Source organism: Halichoeres trimaculatus, unplaced genomic scaffold (genome assembly GCF_033239565.1).
Source record: "Halichoeres trimaculatus isolate MK-OKI-2021-1 unplaced genomic scaffold, fHalTri1.1 fHalTri1_scaffold_4, whole genome shotgun sequence".
NCBI lineage: Eukaryota > Metazoa > Chordata > Actinopteri > Labriformes > Labridae > Halichoeres > Halichoeres trimaculatus.
Genome location: NW_027437182.1, coordinates 25,035,492 through 25,062,478, shown reverse-complemented (window position 1 = coordinate 25,062,478; position 26,987 = coordinate 25,035,492). Strand labels below are relative to the sequence as shown.

General features: G+C 42.3%; 1 protein-coding gene across 17 annotated transcripts in view; it reads left to right on the top strand.

Moving 5' to 3' along the window:
• The window catches only part of celf5a (cugbp, Elav-like family member 5a), a 215,654-nt gene that overhangs the window by 101,580 nt on the left and 87,087 nt on the right, over positions 1–26,987 (top strand). For 9 of the 17 annotated variants that reach the window (XM_074667423.1, XM_074667426.1, XM_074667414.1 and 6 more), the window contains exon 3: positions 11,760–11,808. In XM_074667423.1, the coding sequence (XP_074523524.1) occupies positions 11,760–11,808 (49 nt within the window). Of the gene's footprint in view, positions 1–11,759; positions 11,812–26,987 lie in introns of all 17 variants that reach the window. The other 8 variants (XM_074667418.1, XM_074667420.1, XM_074667419.1 and 5 more) reach the window with 1 other exon arrangement.

Genomic DNA, 26,987 nt, shown 5'->3' with positions numbered 1-26,987 from the left:
TTATTATTATTTTTTTTTTTCATTTTTAAAACCAGGACAGAAAAACTGCGTTTTTCTGTTTTTCTGTTTTTCTGTTTTTCTGTTTTTCTGTGATTCCGTTTTTCTGTTTTGGTTTTAAAACAGAAAAACAATAAAAAAGTCAGTTTTTTCATTTTTTAGATTTTGTTTTGAAACAGAATAACGAAAGAACGAACCAAACACAGATCAAGATTCACATTATAATTCCATTCTCTCATATTCTAATTTTAATTTCAAAACAAAATCAAAACAGCAAAAAATAGACCGTTACGTGTTTTCTGATTTTTTTATTTGAAAACGAAAAATTGAAGAAGTCGTTATCTGTTTTCCAATTTTGGATTCTAAAACGGATATGGAATGAACAAATGATACCCTGATAGTTACCAAAGCACTCCATCCATCTGCTCCTGGTACGCCCCCTTTGTCAAATGTTAGAACCCATTGTGGCCCACGAATCAAAAAGTTTGCCCACCCCTGATCTAGGTCTTGGTCTCATTTAGCCTTGGTCTTGGTTTTTCCTCCATAAATGTCTTGGACTCTTTTAGTTTGGTCTCAACTACAATGCTAGTGTGATGATGTATGTTTGTGGAGAGTGACCAGCTTCTCCTAATTGACTGTGAAGAAAGCCACGGCTGCTCTGATTTGAAACTGTAAAGATTTATCGTTTTCAGCTCTACTTGTTTGCCCTGTAGGCTGGTGACCTATCCAGGGTGTACCCAGCCTTACCCCCAATGACAGCTGGGATAGGCTTCAAGTTTAAAAATCTTTAGTTTGGGTCAACCTTCAGAGGATCTTCAGTACAGCTTTTAAGTGTCCTTTTACTGTTCCAAACCCTGGGTCAAAGAATCCTGGATCATCTTAACTTTATTTTCTTCAGTCATTTCTGTTACAGTGAGCATCACGACTTCTTTATTTATTCTACACCAAAGTTTTTTCCAGGTTTCGACATGAGCCAACAGAAAACATGTCCAAACACTGCCCCAAACCACATCTTCTCAACTACTCCAAACCCAATGAAATAAGCCACCCAAGGCCATCGGAGGTGTGGAGTGAGAGTTGGCAGAGACACTTGGAATGTGTTTTCTGCTCCAGTGCTTCTTGTTCTCACTTCGTCAGAGTGTGTTTGCTGCAGATTGGTTGAAATGGCGAGAGGTCAGGCTGGTGTACTGCTTGTCCAGCCCTCAGGTCCTTTGTGGTTCAAGGTTGAACCAGGCACAGTGAGAGGGGCTTTTGTGTTTATTTAGCAAACAGTTTTACTGTGGTGCAGTCAGACTTGAGAGGAGGAGAAGAGAGACTAGAATGAGGCTAGAAGACCGGCCTGTCTCTTTTGTTTGGTGCTGAATGCGCTTATAGACAAGCAGGGATTTTCTCTAAGTGTCAGGATGAAACATAAGCAGGCTTTACAGCCAAGAGCTGAGTGGTGGGAGAGTGATGGAACCAGCAGAAGTCGCAGGTGACAGCATGTTGTGTGGGTGTGTATGCGTGTGTGTGTGGGTGTGTATTTGTGTCTATGTGTGTGTGTGTGTTTATGAGATGTGGGGTATTGATATGCTGGGAATGAAGCTCGGAGCAGATGGACGGAGCAGGCTGGCCCTGTGTCGATCCTGTGAGCTCTGGCTCCTCCTCGCAATCCCCCCTTTGATGGACACAGACGCACACACCACAACACACACATGCACAGACACACAAATATGATGCTGCGTCCAGATTTCGCCAACTCGATAATGATCCTATAGGATAACAAATGATCAGCTTCCCCGTCATTAATAACCAGACTCTCTCACTGATCAGTAGCTAAAGCAGATGTGTGTGCTTAATGAGACTGAACAGAGAAGTTCTGCAGCACTTTTTGGAATCAAGCAATGGGTTTGGGGAAGTATTATTTGACTTTCTACACTTTTGACCGTTTTATTTCCTTCCTGTCTCCATTTTCATATGTCTCTCTCTTCTTGGCACCCCTCAAACCTCTCTCAAATTCGGAGCCAAAATGCATGGCTGCTTTCTTATCTCTCCCTTCTTCCATCTTTCTGTACCCTTATTCTGGCCTCTCCCTCTTTCTGGTCTTCTCTCCTCCTAGAGGAGGTGGCACAGGGAGTGTAGGACTAGAAAAGTGCAAGTGCTAGTGAATTGCTAATATGCAATCATAGTGCTCAGGACAAGGATGCCTGCTGGAGGTCCAGGGACCATTAAAGAAACGTCAACTCGGCATAGGTATGCCAAGAATTATGAGTCAGTGGGCAGGCAACACTTCTTGGCTCCTATTGGTCGGGGCAGCAGGCCATAATCTGTCACAATCCCGGAGTTGCTGTGACAGCAGCAGGAGCATTCTGGGCTCAACACAGAGGGCAAAGGAAACCTGCAGCTAAGGGAGTGTGTGTGCGAGTGTGTAAGCCTGTATGAGGGCAGTTAAGTCCATGCGTGGCTGTGATAAAGTGGGTACATTTGCATACACTGACTTGAAACTATCTACGTTCACTAAACTGATTCCTTGAGTGACCTTTTAGTAGCACCCGTTTTAATTCCACTCATTGCACAGCTTAGAGTAGCTGTGCAAAGTTAATCAAAAGTCAAATATCCCACCATTGTGCTTGTACCATTTCTGTGGGCTTTCATCCATACTGCAGGAGTCAGGTTTGCATTGTACCAAGTTACATTTTGAAGCTGTTTTAGCAGCTGAGCATGCCCAGTTGAACTCAAATAAAGGGAGCAGCTCAATTGTTAGAGAAAATTCAGCTGGAGGGGGGCTACTGAATTTCAGGAAGCGCTGGTACAAAACAAAACAAAACATGTCATATCATTTGTGTGGGCATGCTTGGTGCAGAACAGAACAAAGCTCAGCGTTAATACTGTTGGGAAAAAAAGATTTAGCTGTGGTAGAAATTTCTATCGTAACTTCAAGCCCAAAATGTCAGAGTTTGATGTGCATGGCTGTTTGTTATCAAAGCAAAAACAGAAAGTCACACTTATCTGAGGAGCATTTCATCTCACACACTAACATTTGGGTTATGTCTGTGGATATTAAAATGTCTCACTGATGGAAAAAGATAAAGAATCCATAAAAATTTGACTCAAAACTATTGTTTGGTAATAAAACGTTTTTAAAATGAAAGTTGACAAAGCCTAAAAAAATCTACCTTATACTGCAAAGTTGATAGCTCATATGTGTTTACTGTACATCCTGCTCCAAGGATGATGAATCTTGCGAGGTAAAGTTCGTATCACCAAGCTGGAAGTGTACGCAGGGTGGTGTACTGTGTGCGCACACGCTGAGCATGATGTTGTACATCATTATCTGTGCTGTAACTCACAGACGGCCAGGCAGGACATAATCTTCAAAGCAAATATCAAGGCAGTAGCCAGATAGGGAACGCTGCATCAGTGCATGAGGGCACCTTTAAGCATCGAAGCCTCACACAACTCCAGATCTGTAATTCTGTCATGGCACATATCCTCTGCCATTTCACTACTTCCTGCCCGCCCCGGACCCTCGCTGGGATTGGCATGATGTCGCCCCTCTAAAGCCACTGGGTTTGGTCTGTCGTCATGATCTTATCTTTCTAAGGACAGTTCCTCAAGATGAACTGAAGAGCGTAAACCACATCAAACAGTGCGCAGACTAAGAAAGAAAGAAAGGGAGAGTTTGTCCGTGCCTGTGTGTGTGGGAGAGATGTGGGCCCACCAAAAGCTTAAGCCTCCAGTGTGCTGCGCAGATAAGATTCATTAGATAGGTCGGTAAATGCAAGAGAGGGGCAGAGTGAGGCTGACACGGAAAAAGAGAGAGAGACGGGAGGAGATTGAGCACGCTGCTGCTACAGCATTTGTTGACACAGATTTACAATGAGTCTCCCACTGCTTCACGCATTACAGTAACACGCCATGTCAATAGCTCTCTGGGCTTGAAAAGCGGCCGTGCCAAAGATGTCTGGGAGTGATGCCCTTCCCCTGATAACCAAAGTGTGGCTCGTACATCAGGAAGTCGAGGAGACGGAGGAGGTGCAGGAGGGAGAGGAGATGCTTTTAGTTTCTTCTTTTATTTTTTTTTTTTGTCCTTTTTCACTCTTCTTTTCCCTTATTCACAAACACCCACCCACTCCTTTATTTCAGTCCACACATCTCCTCAAGCATCTTTCCATTAGTTTTCCCTTTTTTGTCATTCCTCTCTGATCACTTTCCCCCTCTTCCTCTCTCCCTCTGTTTCTCTTTATCTTTCGGGCGCCCTGCTACAGGCTCAGTAGGACAGGATTTAGGCATTAACTCAATCCCCCTATCTACTCCCCCCTCATGATTGCACACTGTTTCTGTCACCCACATCCCTTGTCCACTGCACAAGTCTTGTCGGACTCACAGTCTCTCAGTGAAGAGCTTATACTTCACGAGACAGGGCGACTTAATCAAATAGATGGACAAGCACGGCATGAGAATGACACCATCCGTGTGAAGGTTTGATAGGCAAACTCAGAGGTGGAGGGTGTGATTTTTATATTTTATTCAGACTTAATCCCAAGTAATAAAGAGTTTGATGAGAACCAACATCAGCCAAAGCCACGCAGCTCAGTCTGCTGAGTCATGGGGCGCCACAAATGAGGTGGTTTTGATGTGTGACATTCACCTTCATGAAATCTTGATGAGAGCTGAGTTCTGCTGTCTGTGTAATGAGGGCTGTAGCAGTCAGACAGCTGGCCAACCACTTCAGCTTGTAAAGCAATGATAATAGAGAGGGCTGGAAAGGCGTTTTGGAAAGCACTGGGTAGATGAACTTCAGGCTGTTTCTGGGAGGCTGTTAGTGTTTTGGGGGAAAGAGATAAACAGAACTTGGATGGCATCAGGCAACAGAAGGGCTAATGGTCTTAATCAGAGATGTAGTAGTGGTGCTAGGAATAATGGTACTACACGGTGCACATGTTTGTGAGTTAGCTGTGGCCTAATGCTAATTTGTGTACTACAAGAAAAACTCAGTGTAACAGATGGAAGTCCGCAGTTTAGCTCCAAAAGGAGCCGTTTAGCCTTTGAAAATAGGAAGCACTTACGCAAAATAAGTACAAAGCAAAAAAGAATGGCGCCTTCTTTCCCTAGTGAGGAAACTTACAAAATAAGGCAAGTAAATAGTCATTATATTCAAAATGGATACAGCATGATGGAGTAAAAGTTCTTACCTGGAAAGGTGACACGGACTAGCTGAGGTCTGCAGCTGTCTGTCAGTCCATGTCAGCGCCTTTAGCTCTAAATCCTGTTGGTTCTGATAGGAATCCCAAAGCTTATAGTGGTTGCCATCTCCTCAGCTCTGACTGATGCTTCTTATCAGGACCAGCACACTGCTGCCGCCAGCAATTTCCACATGAGGATAAATTATAACTCCACAGCACTAACATTTTCTCATGTTGCATTCAGGCACATATATGAACATGCTCAAATAGATGCAGTTTATTCATACCAGACAGGAGAGGTTAGTGCATCAAGGAGCTTACAGGCCTACACCTGAGGACAGGTATGTCAGAAAATGTTATTGGTTTTGAAAATATGACTCTTTCTGGTTACTAGCCCATGCCAAAATCCCAGACTTCTTCACCCAGTCCTGTAAGTAATTTATCCTGCTGATTCTATTGATTTATTTAGCACACATTAAAGATGCTATGAGGAGGAACTGTTGTAATCAGGCTGCCTCACCACTTTCTGGCCTGGAGTTTCTGCACGCTGTTGTTGTTTTGGAATTAAATGGAAATAGGCTTGAATCAAATTTTATTTGTTCAAGACAACTTTACTGGATACAACGCAGCAAGAGAAGGTATTTATCAGCACAGTTATGCCGCGCTACGGTTTGAAAAATGACATGAAGCAAACATTGTAGAAGCCGGCTATATGCAGTGCATCGTTAGCCTGGCTAATGTGACAACAAGCAAACTTTGTCAGTTTGTTTGTAGTTTAGGAGCTGTTTTTATGTAGCCCAGCTGGCAGTCTGGTGCTCTAAGACGAGTCCATAATGTGTAACGTTTGTGAATCCTGGTCAGCTTTGTCCTGCCAGTCATCTACCAAGCAGAGCTAACATAACCTCACTCTTCATTTTATTGATAGACTCTCAAGTTTGAACAGACCACTGCAGAATAACTGCTGACTGTGGGTTGGGATGAATATTAAAACAGTTTAGCCCTGTGTTAGCCTTTAGACCGTGCACTATCACCCTCCCATTTATCTTGCTATTGCTCTTCTGTCCTTTTTCTGTCCAACAGTTAGGCTCATGTGTCCACCAACACTACAAAAGTAATCACAGAAATTATTTTCAGCTGAGAAAAACAGGAATCTCTCTCCTCATTACTAAACTTTGTCAACCTGTAACCTGTAATATTGGTTTTGATAATCTCATTTTAAAGGGTGTATTATGATCAAGCATATATCTAGAAGGGAGAGTTTTGCAAGATCACTTAGAAACTCGTCACAGCCCCTTTAACAAGAAAGTGACTCAAGGAAGGGACAAAGCTTGTTGGGCTTGTACAAGAGTTTCTGACATTTTGTGTCCTTGTTTTGGTAAAACTTTTGAGACAGACTACACAGCCACATACTCTCCAGTGCTACACCAATATTTGTATTTTAGTTGTATTTTTGTAGAGTTAGCTGAATTATGTGATAAAGTTGACCCCAGCCTGCAGTTGATGGCCCATTTTCCATTCCAGTTCACAACAAAGTGGCTGACGAGCATCCCCTTTGGGTCAAACACTTAGTATTGACAAGTACCTCATACTACCCCACTTAAAACATCTCTTTAGGAAAAGGTTCATATTTTGAGTGGGTCTTTTATTTTTTATGTCAATTTGTTGCGTATGATTTTTTTGTATTGTAAATTATTAATTATTGTGATTGCAGTGAAGTGCATCATAAGTATAAATTACTGCACCATCGCTCCTTCTCTTTCCCACCTCCTCCATACTCCTTCTACTGTACATGGTACAGATTTATTAGCTGGAGCGGGGGCCCCAGGACAGCCACCACTCAGCACTCCTTCAGATCAATAATTGGAAATATTAATTATATCAGCAGAGACGGCCCAGTCATGGGGGAGACTGTTTATGCTCCTGTTACAGAGCAGTGCAGCAACATGAGCTTTGATGGCTCACTAATATGTATTAATGATCCCAGCACAAACATTACTCTATATTAAACCTGAATGAAAGCCAGCAGACACCACACATCACACATATTGTATGGCTATTAGACTTATTTCATTGCAAGCATTGTGAGTAAATACTGCTGCAAAAGACTTTTACTGCTGAGACATGAGCTTCTGCAAAACAAGCACTTTTTTTTTTTTTTTTTTTTCATTTCTGCTTTGGGAGTTCTCCTGCGTTGGAGGTTCCTCCTTCTGGATAATATGAAAGTGAAAGACTCACAAAGTTTTAGGGTTTGGATATGCACCAGGTCTTTGAAACTCACTGTTATTGTCTTGCTACTGGCCCTCTGTGGAGTTTTAACACTGCAGAGTCTGGGACTCCATACGGCTCAATTCTGCTAAACTCTACTAGTCATGAACTCATTACTGTCATGGATAGTGCCAACTGTAGACTCTAAATCCTCCACACTTTTAACAGGCCAAGTCTGGACTGCACTTTCTTGACTTGCTCTGTGTAATTTGAAGTCAGACAGTGGGATGTCTTTTGTGGCTGGAGGCCAGGGTCTTTGGTTCTCATTTTGTCTATTAATAGTTTTTATAGAAGGCTTCCCAGCAAAACTCAACTTTCCCAGGAAAGTGAGATAAGATAGAGTTTCAGAAAGTGTTGTTCTATATAATATTTATTTAGTCTAAACCAGCATCCAACAAACTCCACAGACAAACTCAAAGGCCCTGTTCGTTTATTCCAGCCTTTTTCTTTACACTACATTATGTAGCGTAGGCCAGGGGGTGTTCTATATCACCCTCCATATAAAACAGAAGCACACAAGCGCTAAGAGCTTTAATTTAACTGACTGGAGGCTTAACAGAGCAAATGAGACGGCTTAATAAAAACATATGGAACTATAGATTTGTCAGAGCCCTGAGAGCAGCTCAGCTTGTGGAGTGAGAAAGAGAGCAAGACCAGGGCATGTATGAGGAAAAAAAAACATATTTATGTTTTGTTTTGTTTTTTTCTGAAGAAGAAGACAAAGCTGAAGAAGAGGAAACGATTTAAAGGTTGGAAAGCCCTCGTCTTATTTATTTGTTCAGCTGGGTCAAAACATTTTGCTCAGATTATCTCTAACCTGATTATAGTCTTAAGTTATGAAAAAAAAATCAAACAAACTGTAACTGAAAAAACTAGATCATGATGTTTCAACAGCACTACTTCATGTAGCAGACATTTGCAGGCATAAAAACAGAGTAGAGCTGTTCCTCGTGTTGAACTCTTTATTCTTTAATCAACAGGGTTTTTGACACTGAAAGGCAAACACAGCTAAAACGTGGGCACAATTAATTAATTACCTTTTACACAGAGTGCTTAATACTTGACACCACTTATTAATAAACAGTTAAGAAGTTACACAATTACATATTTATAAAACATTGCGCTTATAGTCACAACAATCCATTAAAGTAAACTCGCGGCAATATCCAAACATCCTTTTTTATAAGTGCAAATACAAGAAGACATCAGAAGTCTGAAACTACAGAGTTTACTAATTGATTTAAAGTGTGAAACAAGTGACTCAATTAATTTGCCAAGGGTGCAAAGTTTTCTTTTTTCAAATCCTGGCTTGTGACGTGTACCTCCAACAACATACCGAGCAGGCTGCACAGGTCCTGTTCCAACCTGCAGCATCTCACTGTCCTCTTCAGACAATAAACATAAAAGCTAGAACATACCACTTTACGTGTTTCCTTTTTTTAAAGAATGTGTTATTTTCTGAGAATTATAGCATTTGTTCTTCATGTTTTCAAGAGAAACCAAATTCAGAGAGAACAAAACTGTATCTGAAACAAATTGTCGAACCTTTACTGAAACAATGTCAGAACCCAAAACCCTCAACACATGTTTATCTAGAAAAATGCATTCATGAAACCAAACCTGGGATTTCTTGTCTGGAGAAGTGAACCTTGAAAAAAGGAACACAAGTCTCTCTTTAAATGTCTATTCAGGATTAAAGTTCATTTTTGCATTTTGAATGTTTGGTTGACTTATAATTGAGAGCCAGACAAATATTCATTTTAGCAGGAGCGTCTACAAAAGGAAAAACTACTAACATGGACTTAACCTAATTTTGTGTGTAGTGTGTTTTGCTGCATCTTTTCACTGCGTATTTAAAGTGAAAGCCAGGAGGGCAGAGTAGGGCAGTACCATCTCAGGCAGGCAGCTTTCTCCTCTTCCTGAATGTAATAATATCTCCTACCTTTTCCTCCATATTCCATCTTCCATCAATGTAAGATTTCAAACCTGGAAATAAAAAAGAACACATGTAGTTTGCACACAGTGCAGCAGTTAATGTTTCACTCTGCTGGCTGTGGGTGTGCCAAGCAGCTTCTATCTTCAGCCTATAAACGCTCGACTGAAAACATGCCCACAGTATCTGGAGTTAATGAATGGTCTCCTAGGCAACAGCTGCACTTAATACATTTTACTTAAAGTTACCATGTCTGTGAATATGTTAGCATATGTTTAGTTCATTTGCTGTAGTATTGTGCATCTATTTAAGGTTAGAATTACACAATTTTCCCTGTACACGTTCAAGGGGAATGGAATCAAACTGCGAGCCATCAGCAGTGACTGTTCAAGACTGTAATGCATTGCTCTCGGGCAAATAAATAGACCATTAAGCTGGCATGTTGGAGGCTGAACAGTAACTAGCTTTGGGGAGAGAGAGAGCTGCCTCCCACACACAGGCACCCTGCAGAGACGGTTGAGATCATAGCTCGGTAGAGGAGCCACAGCCGCTGATTTGCCCTCTTCCATCCATCCGTACATTTGAAGTTGAAACATCAACTGGCAGGATGGAAGCATCTTTTGTCCGTTTGACATGTCGAAGGCAAATTCAAAGATCACCCCATCTTGTTGTGAAGCAGAGAGTTGTAAAGTTATCCCTGAATTTGTCTTGCGGATGTTTTTTTCCCCTCCGTTTGTTGCTTTCCGAGAGGTTGCTTTGAACACGTGTGCGATAGTGTCGCGGTTGATTCTGTAATCTATCCGTACATGCCGGGGAGCAGTGCACCCCGTGGCTTGGCATTAGCATACTGTAAGGTTACTTTGTGTTGAACAAGGAAAAGAAAGCACTTGTAGATGGGGAGGAGGGAGGGGGCGGATAGGGAGGGAGCCAAGAAACAAGAAGCTAAAAACCTCAACCTTCACAAGCATAACATCCTCCCTGTTTTCCCTACAAAGACTAAGCCGCTGCTAGTTATTATTTACGATGGCTAAATTTATGGAATAATTTCAGTGAGGGAAGGTTACTCAGTTCCTCAAGGTGAAAATGGATACGTTTAGCACTTAATGAATCGGGCCTGGGCCTCTCCCCCATATATCAGCATGTTATTAAGACATTTTAAAATCCCATTATGGTGTTTCTCCTTGAACATGTCATGCTTTTATTAGAGTGCCCTGTCTTTAAATCTGACCTTTTCCATCCTGCTGTGGAATTGAACGCAGAAAAGAAGACACATGACGTGCTGATTGGAACGAAATATTCATATGTCTGTCCAAAAATATCACTGCTGGATGGTTTTCAGTTATCTGGCTGAGGATGCCCGGTAATGGAAAACATTTCCCTGCAATAAAAAGATGTTTAAATAGCAGCTACAAATGGTTTACTGTAAACAGCTGAGTGTGCTAAGAGGCTGGTTTTATGTTCTAGTAATCTTGTTATAAATTTGTGCCACTTTTGGCCTCAGTTTTATTCAAATGTGTTTTTTTTATTGTTCAATCTATTTGTTTTGCGCTGAATCATGACAGGAGGATCACTGGTGTCATATCTGTGCCATAAACTATCTTGTTAGCTTAATACTCTGCTGCAGTAAATACATTTTCAAGTTTAGTGTGTTTGTATGGTCAGGTTTTAGGCAGTGTATGTTACTCAATGACTGAATAGGGATATCTCAACAAATGCTTTAAAAAACTCATCGTTAATGCAGAGGGAGATAGATGCAGCCTTCAACTTTCACCCAAACAAATGGCGATGAAATTGTTCAACTTGAACAACAAGAATGGAGAAAAAAGGAGGGAGGTAAAATTGGGAAAGGAGGAGAGCGTGACACAAAGGCTGTGATGACAGAAGCATCTAATCCAGGCAATGCCATTCTTATCAGGGTCCAGTGGATTAGAGTGAGCCTCCTAACCAGAGAATCCTTCCCAGCCAGACACTCTCCACAGCCCAAGGGCCTGGATCAATAGGCCCACATTGATCCCTCTCCTCCTGTGGCTGGATTCACTTTTATTAGGACTGCTTCAGCCTTTATCACTTAGACACACATATGCAGCCTCCCTGAGAAGCTGCTGTGAAATACAAATAAAATGAACATACAGATACACAAACAGATTCTGTGTTATGTTTGAAAAAGAGCTGAGCTGTTTTGTTTACTCTGGCTTGCAGGCTATCAAAACAGTATAGAATCACATCAGTGTGGCTGCATGATGGTGTTTTGGTTTCCTCTCCAGCCAAAGCACTTTGATCACTATCACAGAGCAGCCATTAAAATGTGAAACATGGTCACGGACACCTTTGCTTTGAGGCCTCAACAGTTTGAGTCGCCATGCTAACCTGCCTCTGCTCTTTTTTCTTCTCTCGTTCAGATGACACGCCCCATCCAGGTGAAACCAGCCGACAGTGAGAGCCGTGGAGGTAGTTGTCTTCTTTTCTTCATCATTTATTCATGTCCTCTTTTCATCCGTCTTATCTAGGCTAATTCTTTCATTCTCTTCCCTCTGATCCCATCCGTTCCACTGCTCTCAATGCTGTGTTTCCTCAGCCAACGCTCCTTTTTTAGCCTTTCCTCTCATTTTGCTGCACTTACAGTCATAATGTGAGACATTTGATCGTAACAGACTTTTTCAAACTACCTTCAAATGTGTACTTCACGCTCTGTGTGACATTAGAAGCATTTCATCAGTCTCTGGTTTTACTGGCTGTTTTTCAGCTTCTGGCAGATTGAGACACACTTTCTATAAGTGACTATAATCTCACATCTTTAAATCTAATGCAGCTTTTCAGCTTGTTTCTTCTCCAAATCCGCTGGTGCTGTGGATTAATCTCACCCCTGTGTCTGTGCCTTGGCCTGGTTGTAATTGAATAAAAGGGCTGTGTTATTGAAAGTATGTAGGGTTATGAATGGCTTCCCTGCTGCCAGTCTCCCTTTCATTGTTCCCTATGCCAAGTACATTATCATTGCACTGTAAATTATATAGTGATTAGACTCAATACTGGAACCATAGGCATGCAAAGCACCCCACACGTTAGAGCCAGCCCACACTGCTCGCTCTGTGTGCATTCAGAGACGAGCCTAAATGGTATAGAGGGAAGGAAAAGTGGAACAGGAGCGCATACAGCTTGCCAAACAATCAATAAATTTGCAGGGCTCTTGCCAAGATCCTCATTACTTGGCCTTAATTCTGTCGTCTTTGATCTCTCCGTCTCTTTTTGGAGTCTTTCATTTACTGACTGCCTATCTGCATATATGTTAATGGGATGAGGAGGCATCCTTCAAGTCAGTGGCAGAGATAATGAACCTTGTTTTTTTTTTTTGAGCTTGTGCGTGTGTACGCATTCGATGTGTCACCCAGACACAAAGCGAGTGGCTTTTTGTGGTTAGAGGGAGGAATGCTGTATCCAGTGTTTTTTTTTTGTCTTTTGTGTGAGAAGGACGGGAGGATTTGAAGTGAGAGAAAATGTGAGCTTGATGCCAGCTGCATACAGCTGTGGCGCTGCGCTTCTGAGGCTTTACCTACAAACCTCTGCCCGCTATAGGCGAATAAGGATGGCCGGCCTCTTTGGCGGCCTGTCAGTGTACACGATCTTCAAAGGACAGCGTAACCCTGTGAGATAGACAAAGGAAAGGCCAGTTCAGATCACTGTCAGTCCTCAATATCTTTATTTTTCTCCTTTTCTTTTCTCCTTGCTTGCTATTTTTTCTCTCTTTCTTGCTTACTATTCTTTCTTTCTTTCTTTCTTTCTTTCTTTCTTTCTTTCTTTCTTTTTTTCTTTCTTTCTTTCTTTCTTTCTTTCTTTCTTTCTTTCTTTCTTTCTTTCTTTCTTTCTTTCTTTCTTTTCTCTTCCTCCCTGTTTCAATTTTCCTAATTTTCTGTTCATATTTTATCGCTTTTTTCTCTTTCCTGCACATTTTTTTTCTTCTTTCTTTCTTTCTTTCTTTCTTTCTTTCTTTCTTTCTTTCTTTCTTTCTTTCTGTCTTTCTGTCTTTCTTTCTTTCTTTCTTTCTTTCTTTCTTTCTTTCTTTCTTTCTTTCTTTCTTTCTTTCAATTTTTCTCATTTTCGGTTCATATTTCATCACTCATTTTCTCTTTCCTCCACTCTCTCTTTCTTTTTCTTTTTTTTCCCTTTTTCCTTTTGTAAAATCTTTTTTCTTTCGCTCTGCTCATTTTTTTCCCCCATCCACTGTCTTAACGTCTTTCTAATGTTCTTTGCCTTTTCTTTCCCGTCTTTCTTTTGTTTAAGAATCTTCCTCTTTTTCTTTCAGGCATCTTTCTTCTTCACTCCTTGTCTTGTTCCTTCCATCTCCTTCATTTTCCCTCCTCCTCACCACTGTTCTTTCAGCGCTTTAGAGGAGTGGTGAGACAAGCAAAAGGGTCTTGTGCTGTCAAGATTGATGTTCCCTATAGCTCCATTGATTTTGCCATTGTGGTGCTGTGTGTCCACATTAACAATGACACTCAGCTGTCTCTTTACTTGGTTGTGAGTGGCCGCTTTTAAAGCTCCCAGGGCACTTTGGTCAGTATGGGGTCCTCTTACTGGCCAGCCTTGGAGACCCCACTGTGGAACAAATGAGTGCTGGAACAGACCTGAGAGTTGCACATCATCTTAAATGAACAGGTCAGAGCGGCGCCGCAGGGGCAATCAAACACTAGCGTGACTTTAACGGGTTAGGAAGTTGAAGCAGAAAGGGGGAGACAGAGATTGTGTGGGTGAGTGGATCAGTTTTTTAATCAAGTTTCCTTATCCTCTAATTGGCTGCCAATGATACAGAAGAAGGAAATCAAACCAAAGATAATTTCTCCCATTTTTGGTTCCGTCTTAGCTGCTTCTGATAGCTGATGGAGTGTGCTGCTGATGCTCCTCCATGGCCCACTTTTTCAAGCTTCTTATTTGCGCTAAAAGATTGAAGAGGATTTCATCAAACAGTCTGTAATTTCAGGGTTCTGTAATTATTGGCTCTCCTTATTTCACTTTTTCAGAAATTGCCAAGATGAAATTTTGTGCTATTTTGATCCTTGTTCGTCTGCAGTTGCCAAATCCAGATCAACAAATTCAGGACTGTAACTCAGCGTGGTGCACAGGAGCTGGAAGAGCGGATGTAGAAAATATTAATTAGCCTCTTAGTGCAGTGGAGGGAGGGACGCCAGGGACAAACCCAGCCTGGCCTGCTCTCTTAGGGGCAACGCTGCCAGTCCGATTGGGAACATATATTCCTCGGTGCCCACAGTCACACTGTAACACACAGTCATACTAATTAGTCCCTTAATCTCATTATAAGGGGGACAGTTCAGATCACCTGTGCCAGGCTGGACGTCCTTTTGGGAAGGACCTGTTACTGTGGTGTTATGCCTGCTGGACCTGCTGTCCTCCAGGAGAAAGTCTCTGCTGTTAACACCAGACGAGTAAAGACTATATTTGAAGACTTAGACAAGAAGTAAAAAAAACACATTTATTGATTTAAATCCCCAGAATTTTTAATGAACACTGTAGGAGTAAAATAAACTGATGTTTGTGCTTTACCCCTTATCAATGAGAGCAAACAAGTAGAAAGTGAGAAGAGAATGGAAGGCCTGTAGAGAGCTTCACCCAGGCCTTATGAGTAAACCACCCTGCCTTTAGAAATTAAAGAGAGATATACGCTAGAGTAAATCCATCCAAACACTGTCAGCCCCTGCTGCCGCCTAACAAAGACACACTGTGAAATGAATATTAATGGCCAATCACCTACCTAATCTAGCAGAAAAGCAGCCTTTACACATTGAGCCACTGGCACGGTGAACGTCTCCGTCACCGATGACGCAGAGCACTCTGGGAACCTTCTGTCAGGGAGACGTTTAAAGAGGTGCAGCGAGGAGGCAGCAGGGACCTGTCTCCCTTTCTCTGTCTCTCTGGTTCTCCCCTCACAGGTCTCTGATATGAAATAGATTGATTTTCCATCACACATGGCACTGATGACTGGCACTGACTGCTGCTGCTATTTCATTTTTGAAGGGCTGTTCAGCGCCTCCTTAGAGGGCTTGGCGTCCTTACACGGGATAAATCAGCTTTAACGGCTTTGATTTCATCCTAAACCCTTTAGCAGTGGCACCCCCTTTTAGCATTGCACTATCACCATCAGCTCTGTCTCGTTTCCTTTTTTGCAAGCTGTCGATTCATTAAAATTGCTGTTGTATCATTTTTTTGTAGAGCATTTGAGTTTTCTCATGGCATCTTTTAAAACAAAAGTTTGACTTAGGGTGTTGTTCCCTCATTGTGTTCCTCAGTGCCCAGTTTAACCCATTGTGAAATTTGGAGCGCAGAGATTGTCCACGGAGTAGAGAGAGGAGCAGGCTCGCTGTCAGCTGGGGCTCGGTTGGTGTTGCAGCAGGCCCGCCTGGCACAGCTAGAGCTGCAGCCCACTGAGGAGGCCTGGATTAGAAACAGGCTCTGGCATTATCAAGGCAGGCCTGCCGCCCACGCACCCACCCACACAGAGAGGACAAACAGGCAAACACACACATACCAATACAACTCTCTCTCCCTTTCTCTTTTCTCTCTCTCAATTCAATTCAAGAAAGCTTTATTGGCATGAAAGACATACATTAACATCGTCAGAGCAAGTGTGACATCGAAGAAATGCACACATGCTTAAACCATTGACTGTATAAAACATGGATGCGTCTATGCGACGTCATCCGTCTGTTCCTGAAACAATGAAATGAAGCCAATTCGCGGGTACAACCCATTTAATGCAAGCAGCAACCTCTAGTCCAAGAATATGAGACAATGCAGAAGTGCTAAAATCTGCTGTTTCTCGAGTGTCAGCTTGAGGCTGGCTCCGGAAGTACCGGAAGTCACATTTACATCAAGCAAAAAAGGCATTTTCAAAGCAGAAATTAACCTATTTACAGCCTGGTTAAAACAAACGTCTCCTGTCTGTGTCCCTAATTTTATCATAGGCACACACTGTACGGGGAGTGAATTTCTTTCTAACTCAGCAGTTCAGAGGATATTAAGATTGCGAGCTTGCCCAATCAGAGGCAGAGCTCAGGGTCACATGACTGACAGGCGCCCTATAGCTGTACCCGAAGCCCTTGCCACTACCAAAATGACTGCAATAGCCGATCTGCTTCATTTTCTATTTCAGAAACAGACAAGTGATGTCGGGGAGACTACGTCAGTGTTTTATACAGTCTATGATTTCATGTGACGCTGGCTGTTAGTTTCCTTTCAAACAGCTACAGGGCACCCAGCAGTCATGTGACCTGTGCTGTGTCTCTGATTGGACAATCGAATGATCCTAATAACTTCTTAACTGTTGAGTTTGAAAATAAAAAGAAGTCTACTGTTCAGTGTGTGTCGATAATTTTAGAGCCAAGCTGTTTTTTGGACCAGGCTGTAAATCAGCTTTTTAGTGCCATAAAAGTCAGTTTTTGTGGCTGGATGTGTACATGGTTTCCGGTCTTCCTGCAGCCAGCCTCAAGCGGATTCTCGATAAACAGCAACTTTTAGCACTTCCGCATAGGCTTCATTTTTACAAACCGGATGTTGTTCTTGGGTTAAACACATTGTAAGGATGTGCAACAAACATGAACTCTTACTTTCCTTCTCTCAGGCTGAAGCACAGTGGGGAGTTGGAGGTTGAATGTACATAATAATAGGAACATGTGTGCGCATACAGGAACAGGTTACATATTCACACACACACACACACACAATGTACACACACACCAAATGGAATGGGTCAATTTTCTCATCTTGCGCTGTGTTTCATGTTGCGGGCCAAACAGCGTCGTTACAATGTGTTTGTGTGTTTACTCCAACTGAAGGACAATGAAAAGGTTTGCTCCAGTTCACTGAGATGTGACCTAACAAAAAGACAGAGAGAGAGAAAACATGAGCAAGAGGCAATAAGCTAAATGGGGAGCGAGCACAAAAAAAGGGGAGACAGAAAGATCGGGAATCCAGATTGAGAGAGCAGGTTTACATGCTCTGTTGCTGTCCTCTGCTCAGTTTTTGATGATGAATTTATCTGGCGTGAAAGACAACAGAGTAGTCCATGTATTAAACATCAGTGGTTGTTCTCCTTTTTTTCCTACTAGACGAGCACCCAGTGTCAGAGTAGCTCTGTAATGAAGCAAGCAGGAAGGCCTCTAAGCTCCACTGATTCCCTTTTAGAAAAAGAGGAGTGGAATGAGGGGAAAAGGGTGTTTAAAGGGAAAGGAATGAGGGGTGAAAAGATGGATGGTGAGAGTGGAGAGGTGAAAGAAGGGAATTTGTACTGAGATAGAGAAACAAGCCCAAAATAAACAAAGAAAAGTGTAAGTGGAGGGAGGGGAGGCAAAAAAGCTGAGCAGTATATCTTCTCCCTTTGGAGAAAAGAAAACTATAGATTACTGGTCTCAGTGTGCTTGGCTGGGCATAAATGGAGAGATCTGGAAATAGTAGGGAGCATGTTTGGAGGTTGTGGGGATCAGGGGGAGCTAATCCAATGGTAAGGCCAGCGCTGGGTCACACATTCAGCACTCACACTCCTTGTCCAAATCCCCTCTGGTGCTCTTACACAAACAATACTGATACACAGGCCCAGAGTTCAGTCTGCTAACTCCACAGAGCTGGCCTGGGATGTTGAGGTCACTTCGCCTGTAAGCTCTTAAATGTACCCCTACATCAGCACAGAGGGGTTTTTTTGGGTAGAGGAGGGGTGAATCACACACAGACGAGTAGAAAGAGAAAGCAAGAAAACTAGAGACAAACAGAAGGAGAGAAAGAGATGATGGAATCATTTCTGTAGGGATGTGTGTTTGCTCCTGAGGGTCAGATTGTGCTGAGGCTGTTGGAGTTATGCAGAGTCAGTGGAAGAAGTAGATCACAACAGTCCGCTAATACACTGGGTAGGTGGAGATCAATTAGCCTTATCTTACAAACACCTAATGATAATACCAATGCAAAACTTGCTGAAGCAGCAGAGAACAGCACGAGAAAGCAGAGTGATGATGTAATGAATTTAGAGAGTTTAAAGATGCAGTATTTCTGCAAACACAGTGTCTCTTTCTGGTTTTCAACAAAAAAATGCAGCATTACTGCAACTTCTGTGGTACACTGAGTCAGCACAAACACAGATGGAAGCAGCAGATAGGTACAGAGAGGAGACAAAATAACTGAAACACCTTATAATGTTTCATAGAAACTTCATGTATTGACTCTGTGGAAATGCTGAATCTATTGGTAGGTCTTTATTTCAGTATGCTACTTGTTCTGGTTTCCATTTGTAGACAAAGTTGTATTGACAAATTGCATTAAATTACCAGCAGGTTTTAGTGCAGACAGAGAAAAGTCTGTCAGAAGGGCAAAAGCAGAGAGAATGTAATCTGCTGTAATGACATCCAGCTCCTATCTACAGTAATCTGTCAAAGATTTATTTACCTCCATAAACAAAAAAAATCTGCATGAAAGTTCATAGAAAACAATCGGCATTTGGAGCTTGCAACTTCCTGTGATGTATCAGAAACATAGACTGTATAAAACATGGACGTAGTCTCGCCGAAGTCACCCGTCTGTTTCTGAAAAAGGAAAATGAAGCACATCGGCTATAGCGGCCATATTGGGAGTGGCAAGGGCTTCGCGTACAGCCATAGGACACCTGTCAGTCATGTGACCCTCAGCTGTGCCTCTTATTGGGGGAGCTCGCGATCTTAATATCTTCTGAACGGCTGTTAGAAAAATATTCACCCCCCGTACATTGGGTGCCAGTAGTAAAATTAGAGACTCAGACAGGAGATGTTTTTTGAACCAGGCTGTAAATAGGTTAATTTCTGCTTTGAAAACTGCTTTTTTTGGCATGGTGTGTATGTGACTTCCGGTACTTCCGGAGCCAGCCTCAAGTGGACGCTCGAGAAACAGCAGATTTTAGCACTTCCGCAATGTCTCGTATTCTTGGACCGAAGGTTGCCGCTTGATCAGATATCATCAAGCAGACTTTCTATAAACAAACAAGCATTGTAAAAGTTTCTTCCCGGTTGTGAAATGACTTGACAAAGCTTGCATTCACCTGAATGTCAAACCCATACAATGATGTTTCTTCAGCAAGCCGATGGTGTGTTCATCCATGTTCAGCCATGTTAGATCCAAGATTGTTGGTTTCCTTTTAGGGTCTTTCAAGCCAAAATAAAGACTGTATTATGCTTTCCGCACTAACATTTAGCACAGAAATGAGACGCGCTGAATCAATATGAGAGAATGTGTGTGGCTTTTAAACTTGTTAACACTCTGCACAGCGTCCTTTCCCAAACTGCAGGGGGACTGCAGTTCTCATGTTCTTCTACCACAGCACTGAACTATAGTAGAAAAAGGTCTTTCACACAGTTATGCTGCTGACCTCTGTGTGATGAATTATATAAATGCCAGTTTTTGTTATACTTTGAACACTTTAAGCTCTGGTTCATCCGCACAGAGATGCACGGAAGTTAGAAATTTTCAGAGGTGCGCAATGTGAAATTTTTGAAAAGGACCACGCTGGTCCTTTTTGCTGGTAAAATGACGTCATTCGTCCGCACAAACTGCACCGACCTCACAGACACATCAAGCATAAACCAAACTTAAACCAGTAAGAAGCTTGTGCCCTGCCATGATAACTAAATATCTACAATGAAGCTGAGACTCACCTAAATCAGATGTGCAGCTACTTCTTTCCTGGGGGCAGTCCAAGAAAAGAGGCTTATATTTTTTTATAAAAAAAAGTATCAGAGAAAACTGTTTTCCTATCAGGATTCTAACAAAGCCATCCAGTCTTGGTTGAAAGATTTCATCCTTGACCCTGAGCTGCACATAAATGCCTCAAGAGTTCAGTTGCACTTCTAGGACCTTTGTTGTTGTTGTTTGGCTATTGTTGATGAATTTAGCGACTGCGTTTCATGTAAAACATTTTAAGCAAAAAAATTCTACATTTTAAACTTAAAGGTCACAATTGTGGAAGTGCTCTTGATTTTGATTGCTTGGTTTTGTACAAGTGGCTTCCCCCCTTAACTTGCCCTTAAAATACCCAGACATTCATACATTTAGTTAAACACACATTCATTCTCATTCCCCTTTTTAAAACACACATCTTCCACTCCATCTCTTGTTCATTGCCATGGTCTCGTAGCCGAGGCAGATCAGCAAAGGTTACTGTTGAACACAGAAAGGAAAGGTCAGAAATCATGTTTAGTTTTCCTGGGGCCGGGAGGTAATTCCAGCCAGCAGATTGCGCTCAGACGAGCAGGCGGGCAGGGCAGGCCGGTGGTTGGAGACGCTCCTGCAGGAGAGGAAGCGAGGCGGGGATGGGGACAAGGTTATCCAGTCAGCCACTGCCTCTCAGCCCCTCCGCTGTCACCCTTAATAACACCCTCTCCCTTATCACCGCAACAATCACCTTGAGAAACAAACTTGTCTTCTTTCGGAGAGCGATGGAGATGGGGAGGAGACTGCCGCCGTATGCATCGGGTCGACCGTTCTCATTACAGCACCAAAATCTCTTTGGGGACAGACAGACTGGAGATCAATTTGGTGCTCGATTCTCTACACTTTATAACTCATTCTTCATCTCTCACTCTCATTTTGTCCTCTCTGTGCTCCTCTGCTTTTTTCTCTAAAACCTGTGAATGCATCTTAACATATAGATGATGTACAGCAGTTGTCTAAACTACTTTGACAATGCTTTTTCAGCCTCTGAATGAACTCTTTTACATTATCCTGCCATTTTGTTTCCATTCACCACAAACGACTTGTGTGGGGTACACAGGGAAAAGCAGCTGTGTAGGTTTGGTGTCTCAATCCTTTGATTAAACTGGAAGTTATTCAATATTTGATTCCTGTAGATTTAATTGTTCTATTCTGGCTTAATCCAAGATGTGGTCAATTATTGCTTCAGTCAAAACATCTGTGTAGTTCATTAAACTGAATATCAACCTGTTTAGAAGAAGGCTGTGATGTGCTGATGTCAATTTGTCATACAGGCTGATGAACCCAATGTGCTGGCTGATAACAGCAATGACAAGTCAATACCTTAGGCTGATAAAGTGGCACATCAGTCAGTGTGTGCGAGTATGAATTTATATGTGTGTTTTCAGTATGAGTGTGTGTGTGTGGGTGTGTGTGTGTGTGTGTCCTCTGTGGACTTGAGCTCTGTGATTGCAGTGGAGCTTGAGGAGGCCAAGCGAGGGCTCTGATTGGAGGAGGGAGTCTGTGCAACCTCTGCCAAATCACTGCAATCACCCGTTTGCTCCTTCTCTCTGCTTTAATGACACCACTTCATAAGAAACCAGGCTCATCAAGCAGCCCTGCGTACACACACACACACACACACACACACACACACACACACACACACACACACACACACACACACACACACACACACACACACACACACACACACACACACACACACACACACATTTATAAACACACATATACCCGCACAGAGAGGTCAGGCTCGGCAGATTGGGCGGGGCACAGCAGGCCTCTGAACGGGGAGAAGAGGTCCACCAGCAGATGGGAGGAGATTAAAGTGGACTAGGGAGGAATGCACACAGGCAAATGCCCCCCCTCCAACACACACACACACACTCACACTCACACACTTACAACATTCATATATAAGATAAGCTATCTCCTCTACCACTAGGTTATAGATGGAGTCAGAGAAAGTTAGACAAGTGTAATTGCGTTGCCGTACGACATTTTAAACATCTGAGCTGAAGTATTTGCAAGTCAGGAACAAATTGAAAATCATTATCACACGTGACAAATGTAACCCAGTATTTTTGAGTGACCTGATATTTTTTTAGGCCAACAGAAGATTTTAGTTATTGTCCTCTCCTCTTCACTGCCGGGCTTTTTCCAGCACTGATTTCTGTGCCCTGATTTTGTGTGAGACCTTTGGCCTCCTCTCTTTGTGGAAAAAACAAGTGCAACAACAAAAATGTCTGTTGCTCATACACAAATTATGGCCCAGTTGAATACACACAAGCACTAAAAAAAAGCCAAACAGCAGATTCTAGTTTTCAGCTGCTCAGAGTGAATAGCTTACTGTTTTTCTTGTAAGCCACAGACTTAATGCCTCAATGTTGAATTGCAGTATGACAAAGCCACATAATTTCACATATGACCTCATGTTTTTGAGTATTGTTAATATTGCTTTTTTATTTGTTTTGTTTTGGAATAAAGATTTAAAGTATGTCACTAAAAGACAGAAGTATATTGTTAAGCTCTCCAAACCAGCTGCAGAGAGGCTGGGGAAAAGAAGTAAAACTAAAGTTAAAAGGAAAACAATTACCTGTAAGTGTATTCTGATTTAGCAGCTGCATCTCAGCTATCTCTCACTGTCTGTCCCAATCTAACCTCTTCATTCATCTATCTCTGCATCTCACCATATTAACTCCATGAGCCTCTCATATCACCCACTGTCTCTCTCCCTGTCAGTCCACACCATTCACCTAAATTACTGCACCATGCTACCGTTGGACTGGAAAGGACACCTGCTACCGCCAAAACGATCACCAGCAGAGATACGGAAGCAGTGGATTAAACAGAGATTAGTACTCCTGCAGGCCCAAAAAATACAGTACTTAGTTGCATATTTAATCTCCATGGAACTTTGCTGTGTATTGTAATGCCTGTGACTTAAGCTGTGGCAGCTATTAAAGCAATGACAACAGACAAGGGCACAGGGATGGCATGGGATGACGTGCCTGCGATGCACCATTAGGGAATGCCAACGTTGGTTCAGTGGGCACTGTAAAGAGGCTTTTAAATAAGGCCCAGCCGCGTCTCACCTGCCTTTCCTATCTCATCTGCTGAGACGACAAATAGTGCTGAGAGCTGGCGCACACAATGAATGCACGCACTATGACGCGGAGTCCAATGATCATCCACCCGCCCACTCTCCATCCACCGTCCCTCCACCCATCTGCCAGTCAAATGAGTGCAGAGGTAATGGAGAGAGAAGCAGTCATTCTGGGGCCGTAAAACAGCGGCAGCCGAAAAGATGATTGGGGCAACCTTTGCGTTGATGCATGAAGGAAGAGGGAGTGTTTTAACGTTATTCATGAGGGTTCGTGTATGTGTGTACTCCTGGCTGAGTCATAACTGAAACACTAGTGCCTGAAGTACATGTGTTGACGTCGTCATGCTGACTTCTTTGGCCTTGCCAGAGTTCACAGTAACTTTTAATGTTTCTTTTTTTTTCTTTCTTTTTTTAAACTCTTTAAACTGACTCTGCACTAATAGTCATTGAAAAAGATAAATGTTATCCCTCTGTTCAAATTTAGCTTGCTATATTGAGCCCCAATTGTTTCCCCTTGTTTTACCCTCTCATTGATTGATTGATCAGGTAAATCTGCTCTTTTAAAAAATGATTTGCAAATTGTCTCTGAAAGACTTCAACAAGCACATCCCCAGACGTTTCCGTTCTCTGGAGCTTGTGGTCAGGTACAAATGCGGCAATCCTGAACGCTTCCTTGCAATAAACATGAAGATGACCCCTGTGAAAGAATACAAAGACAGCCCAGGGTGCTTTGGGAAATAAATAGAAAGAGGACTGAGGCTTCAAATGACTGCCGTACCTTTGGCTGCGGGAACCCTGACCTGACACTTGAACCAATTTTACGGGACATGCACTTCAAAGAGCGCTTTGATATCGGAGGGAGTTATTGGCTAAGATCTGAGGGACCAAACTGTCTTTTCATTCCAGATTAGTGGCTGAGCTCGACTTAGACTAATGATAGAGGTGGAGCAGTGTCTTGATAAGGAAGAGATCTCCATCTGGAACAGATGTTATTTGCTGTAAAGGGACAACAGCTGATAAAGCTCATCTACTGAATTGCTTTTTTTTCCCCTTATTGCATAGCAAATCTTCGTCCACAGTGTCTCCCTACGGCAATAAACTTGTCACGAAACCAAAAACATGGCACATCATCACTTGAAATATAAATAAGCTCATTCGTCCCCTATTGATTTTGCTACCATTAGGGAGGCAAATGGCTTGGAGGTTGTTGATGTGGGAGATATTGTGGGTCAATATTGTGTTGCTCTTAAAAGCCACGGGAGGTTTTTCAAGAAATTCGGTTGGGGAATAAAATGTAAAGAGGCCAGTCTACAAGTCTAATATTAAGAAAATGTCTGGACTAGTAAAGGGACATCTGCCTGGCATTAATGTTATCAGGGAATCAGGGAGCAGTGCAGCCACAATGTGCTTCAGGGAAAGGTACAGCCCCTCAACAGCTGCCTGCCTGGACTGCTGGCACACATAAACCTAATATGCTGGATGAGAAGCAGGAATTGATTCCTGAATGTTAAAGTGAAACCTTGAAGCACTGCTGTGACCATCTTTCCTCTGACTGTTGGAGGAAAGGGTACCTCTGCAAGGCGATTTGGCACCCTAATCTGATCTGCTCTCTTAATCTGTGGCAGCTCAGTTTAACAGGACGGATCTGGCAGCCAGTGGCAGGAGGAACATGTTAAATCTGGGTCTATCATGTGCAAAACAGAGGGAAGCGTCTTTTGGCTTCAGTGTGAATGTAATGACGGCTGCTAGAGCCGTGGTATCAAGAGCTGCTTCCAATCCCAGGTCAAGGGGGGACTGGGGGTTGAGATGGTGAGGGGGATGATGACGCACCTGGTTTATTGGCTGTCATCCCCTTCTCATAACTGTCGCCCTTTTTTCCTAACCCCTCATCTCCGTCTTCTCCATCCTTCCTGTTATTTTGGGAATCTATTCCTGGCCTCTCAGCATGTACAATCTGAATTATTTATACCAAGAAATGGGATCCCTGCACGACAGCAAAACTGAATTTTATTTGTACCATTTGATGTCATTAAAAAAACAAAGGGCAGCCCTGCCATGATAATTTAGTTACACCCTCACCTGGGGTTGTGCAATAATGCAATGTTATGGCATTATCCTGTTTCATCCAAAGCACATTATCTAGATTATGATTCTATCATTTAGGTTCTACAAACACCTTTAGCATGAATATGAAATCAGTGAGGGGCTGTTGTTGTTAAAAACTAGTTATGAAAAAAAAAAAAAATCCCCCAATACAATCACTTGGAGTCAGAATCCAGGAGTTAATCTCATTAGAGGTTTTAGACACTTTTACTGTAAAGTGATGTAAAAAATTAAACTACAACATTTAGTTCTCCCTTACCACTCCCTCATTGGTTCTTGTATTTGTTTCTTTCCTCTTCAAAGAGGGGGTATTGTGTTTTTTAAGGGTTTGTACTGTCCTTCCTGTTCCCCTATAGCAGTTTTGCATGATGTACAGTTTAAAAAAATCTGTATTTTCTCACACTGATGTTTTAGAAATTCTTTATTTTAGTGTCCGTCTGAAAAGCTTTGTTTAAGCTGCTGTTTTTTTTAAGGCTCTTTGCTCCACAAACCCCTTTTTCCCTGATTGGCCGACCCTCTGGGTGCCGATCTGAGTAGATCATAGTGTTTGAGCCCCCCCCCCAATTTGTTTTCCAAGATACTTTCGCCCACAAGCAGCGGGCAAATCTGCTGGTGAGTGCAGCTCGACTCATGCCAAACCCATAATGGGCAGTGTTTTACAGACGTAAAGCCCGTGCCACCCAATCAGAATGAGCCCCCTCAGCTATGACGTTTAAGAACCGAAAACTCTGTTTATCAGTACCTGCACAAAACCAGAGTTTTCCAAAATCTTCACTTTGGCCAGAGTTTTCAGAAAACATTGTTTTCAGTGACATAAAACTGAGGTTTTGTGTGGATGACAGTCCTAAAGATATAAAAATATATGCAGTTCCCCAAATACCCGGCTACATGTGGACATGGCCTAAGGCCTGCTGATACATCGCAAACCAGTTAGGAGATGCTTTAATGACAAACTTGTCATTTTAGCTGGTCTTGTGACAATCCCATGAAGAACTCATGCTGTTTTTTTTTTCACCATTTTGAGCAGTTTACAGTCAGATTTAAGTTTTTTTTACAACTTATGAATATGTAGAATTCACATACTGCATAGACCTGAATATAAGACAATTTTTTTTTTGTTGAAAATAATGTGAAAAAGTGGAGTTGTCTTATAAGTGGGGTCTAAACCCAGGCTCACACTGAATCCTGTGCGGGTCCGGTGCGGCTTCCACATGTAATCCGGAGAGGCGCGGTGATTGTCCAGGGCAAAGTGAATCAAAAGATGGGCAAGTTAACAGACAACTGAGGCAGAGTTATGATGCTAGTTTTAAGACAATGATGGTCAATGCCGCAGAACTGTTAAATAACTGTCAGGCAGCCAAAGCATATAAAGTTATGTAGTGTAATGTTGAAGATCATGCGTCAAAAAAGACTCTCTGAAAAATGCAAACTGTGAAAGAAAAGCTGATTGAGGTCCTCAAAGTGGCCATTTCAAAGAGACTGACAGGGGGTGTGTGAGTTTATTGAGAAACGTAACGAATGAATGCCCATTACCAGAGCTGTCATCAGAATTACATTTGAGATACAGATTTTAGTGATTGTTGGCCAAGCCAAAATGAAAGCAGTCTGAAATTATTATTTCAATGTTTTTCTTAGCACTTCAATGATTTTTTTTTCTTTAATTAAAGTAAATTTTAGTTATCAGAGT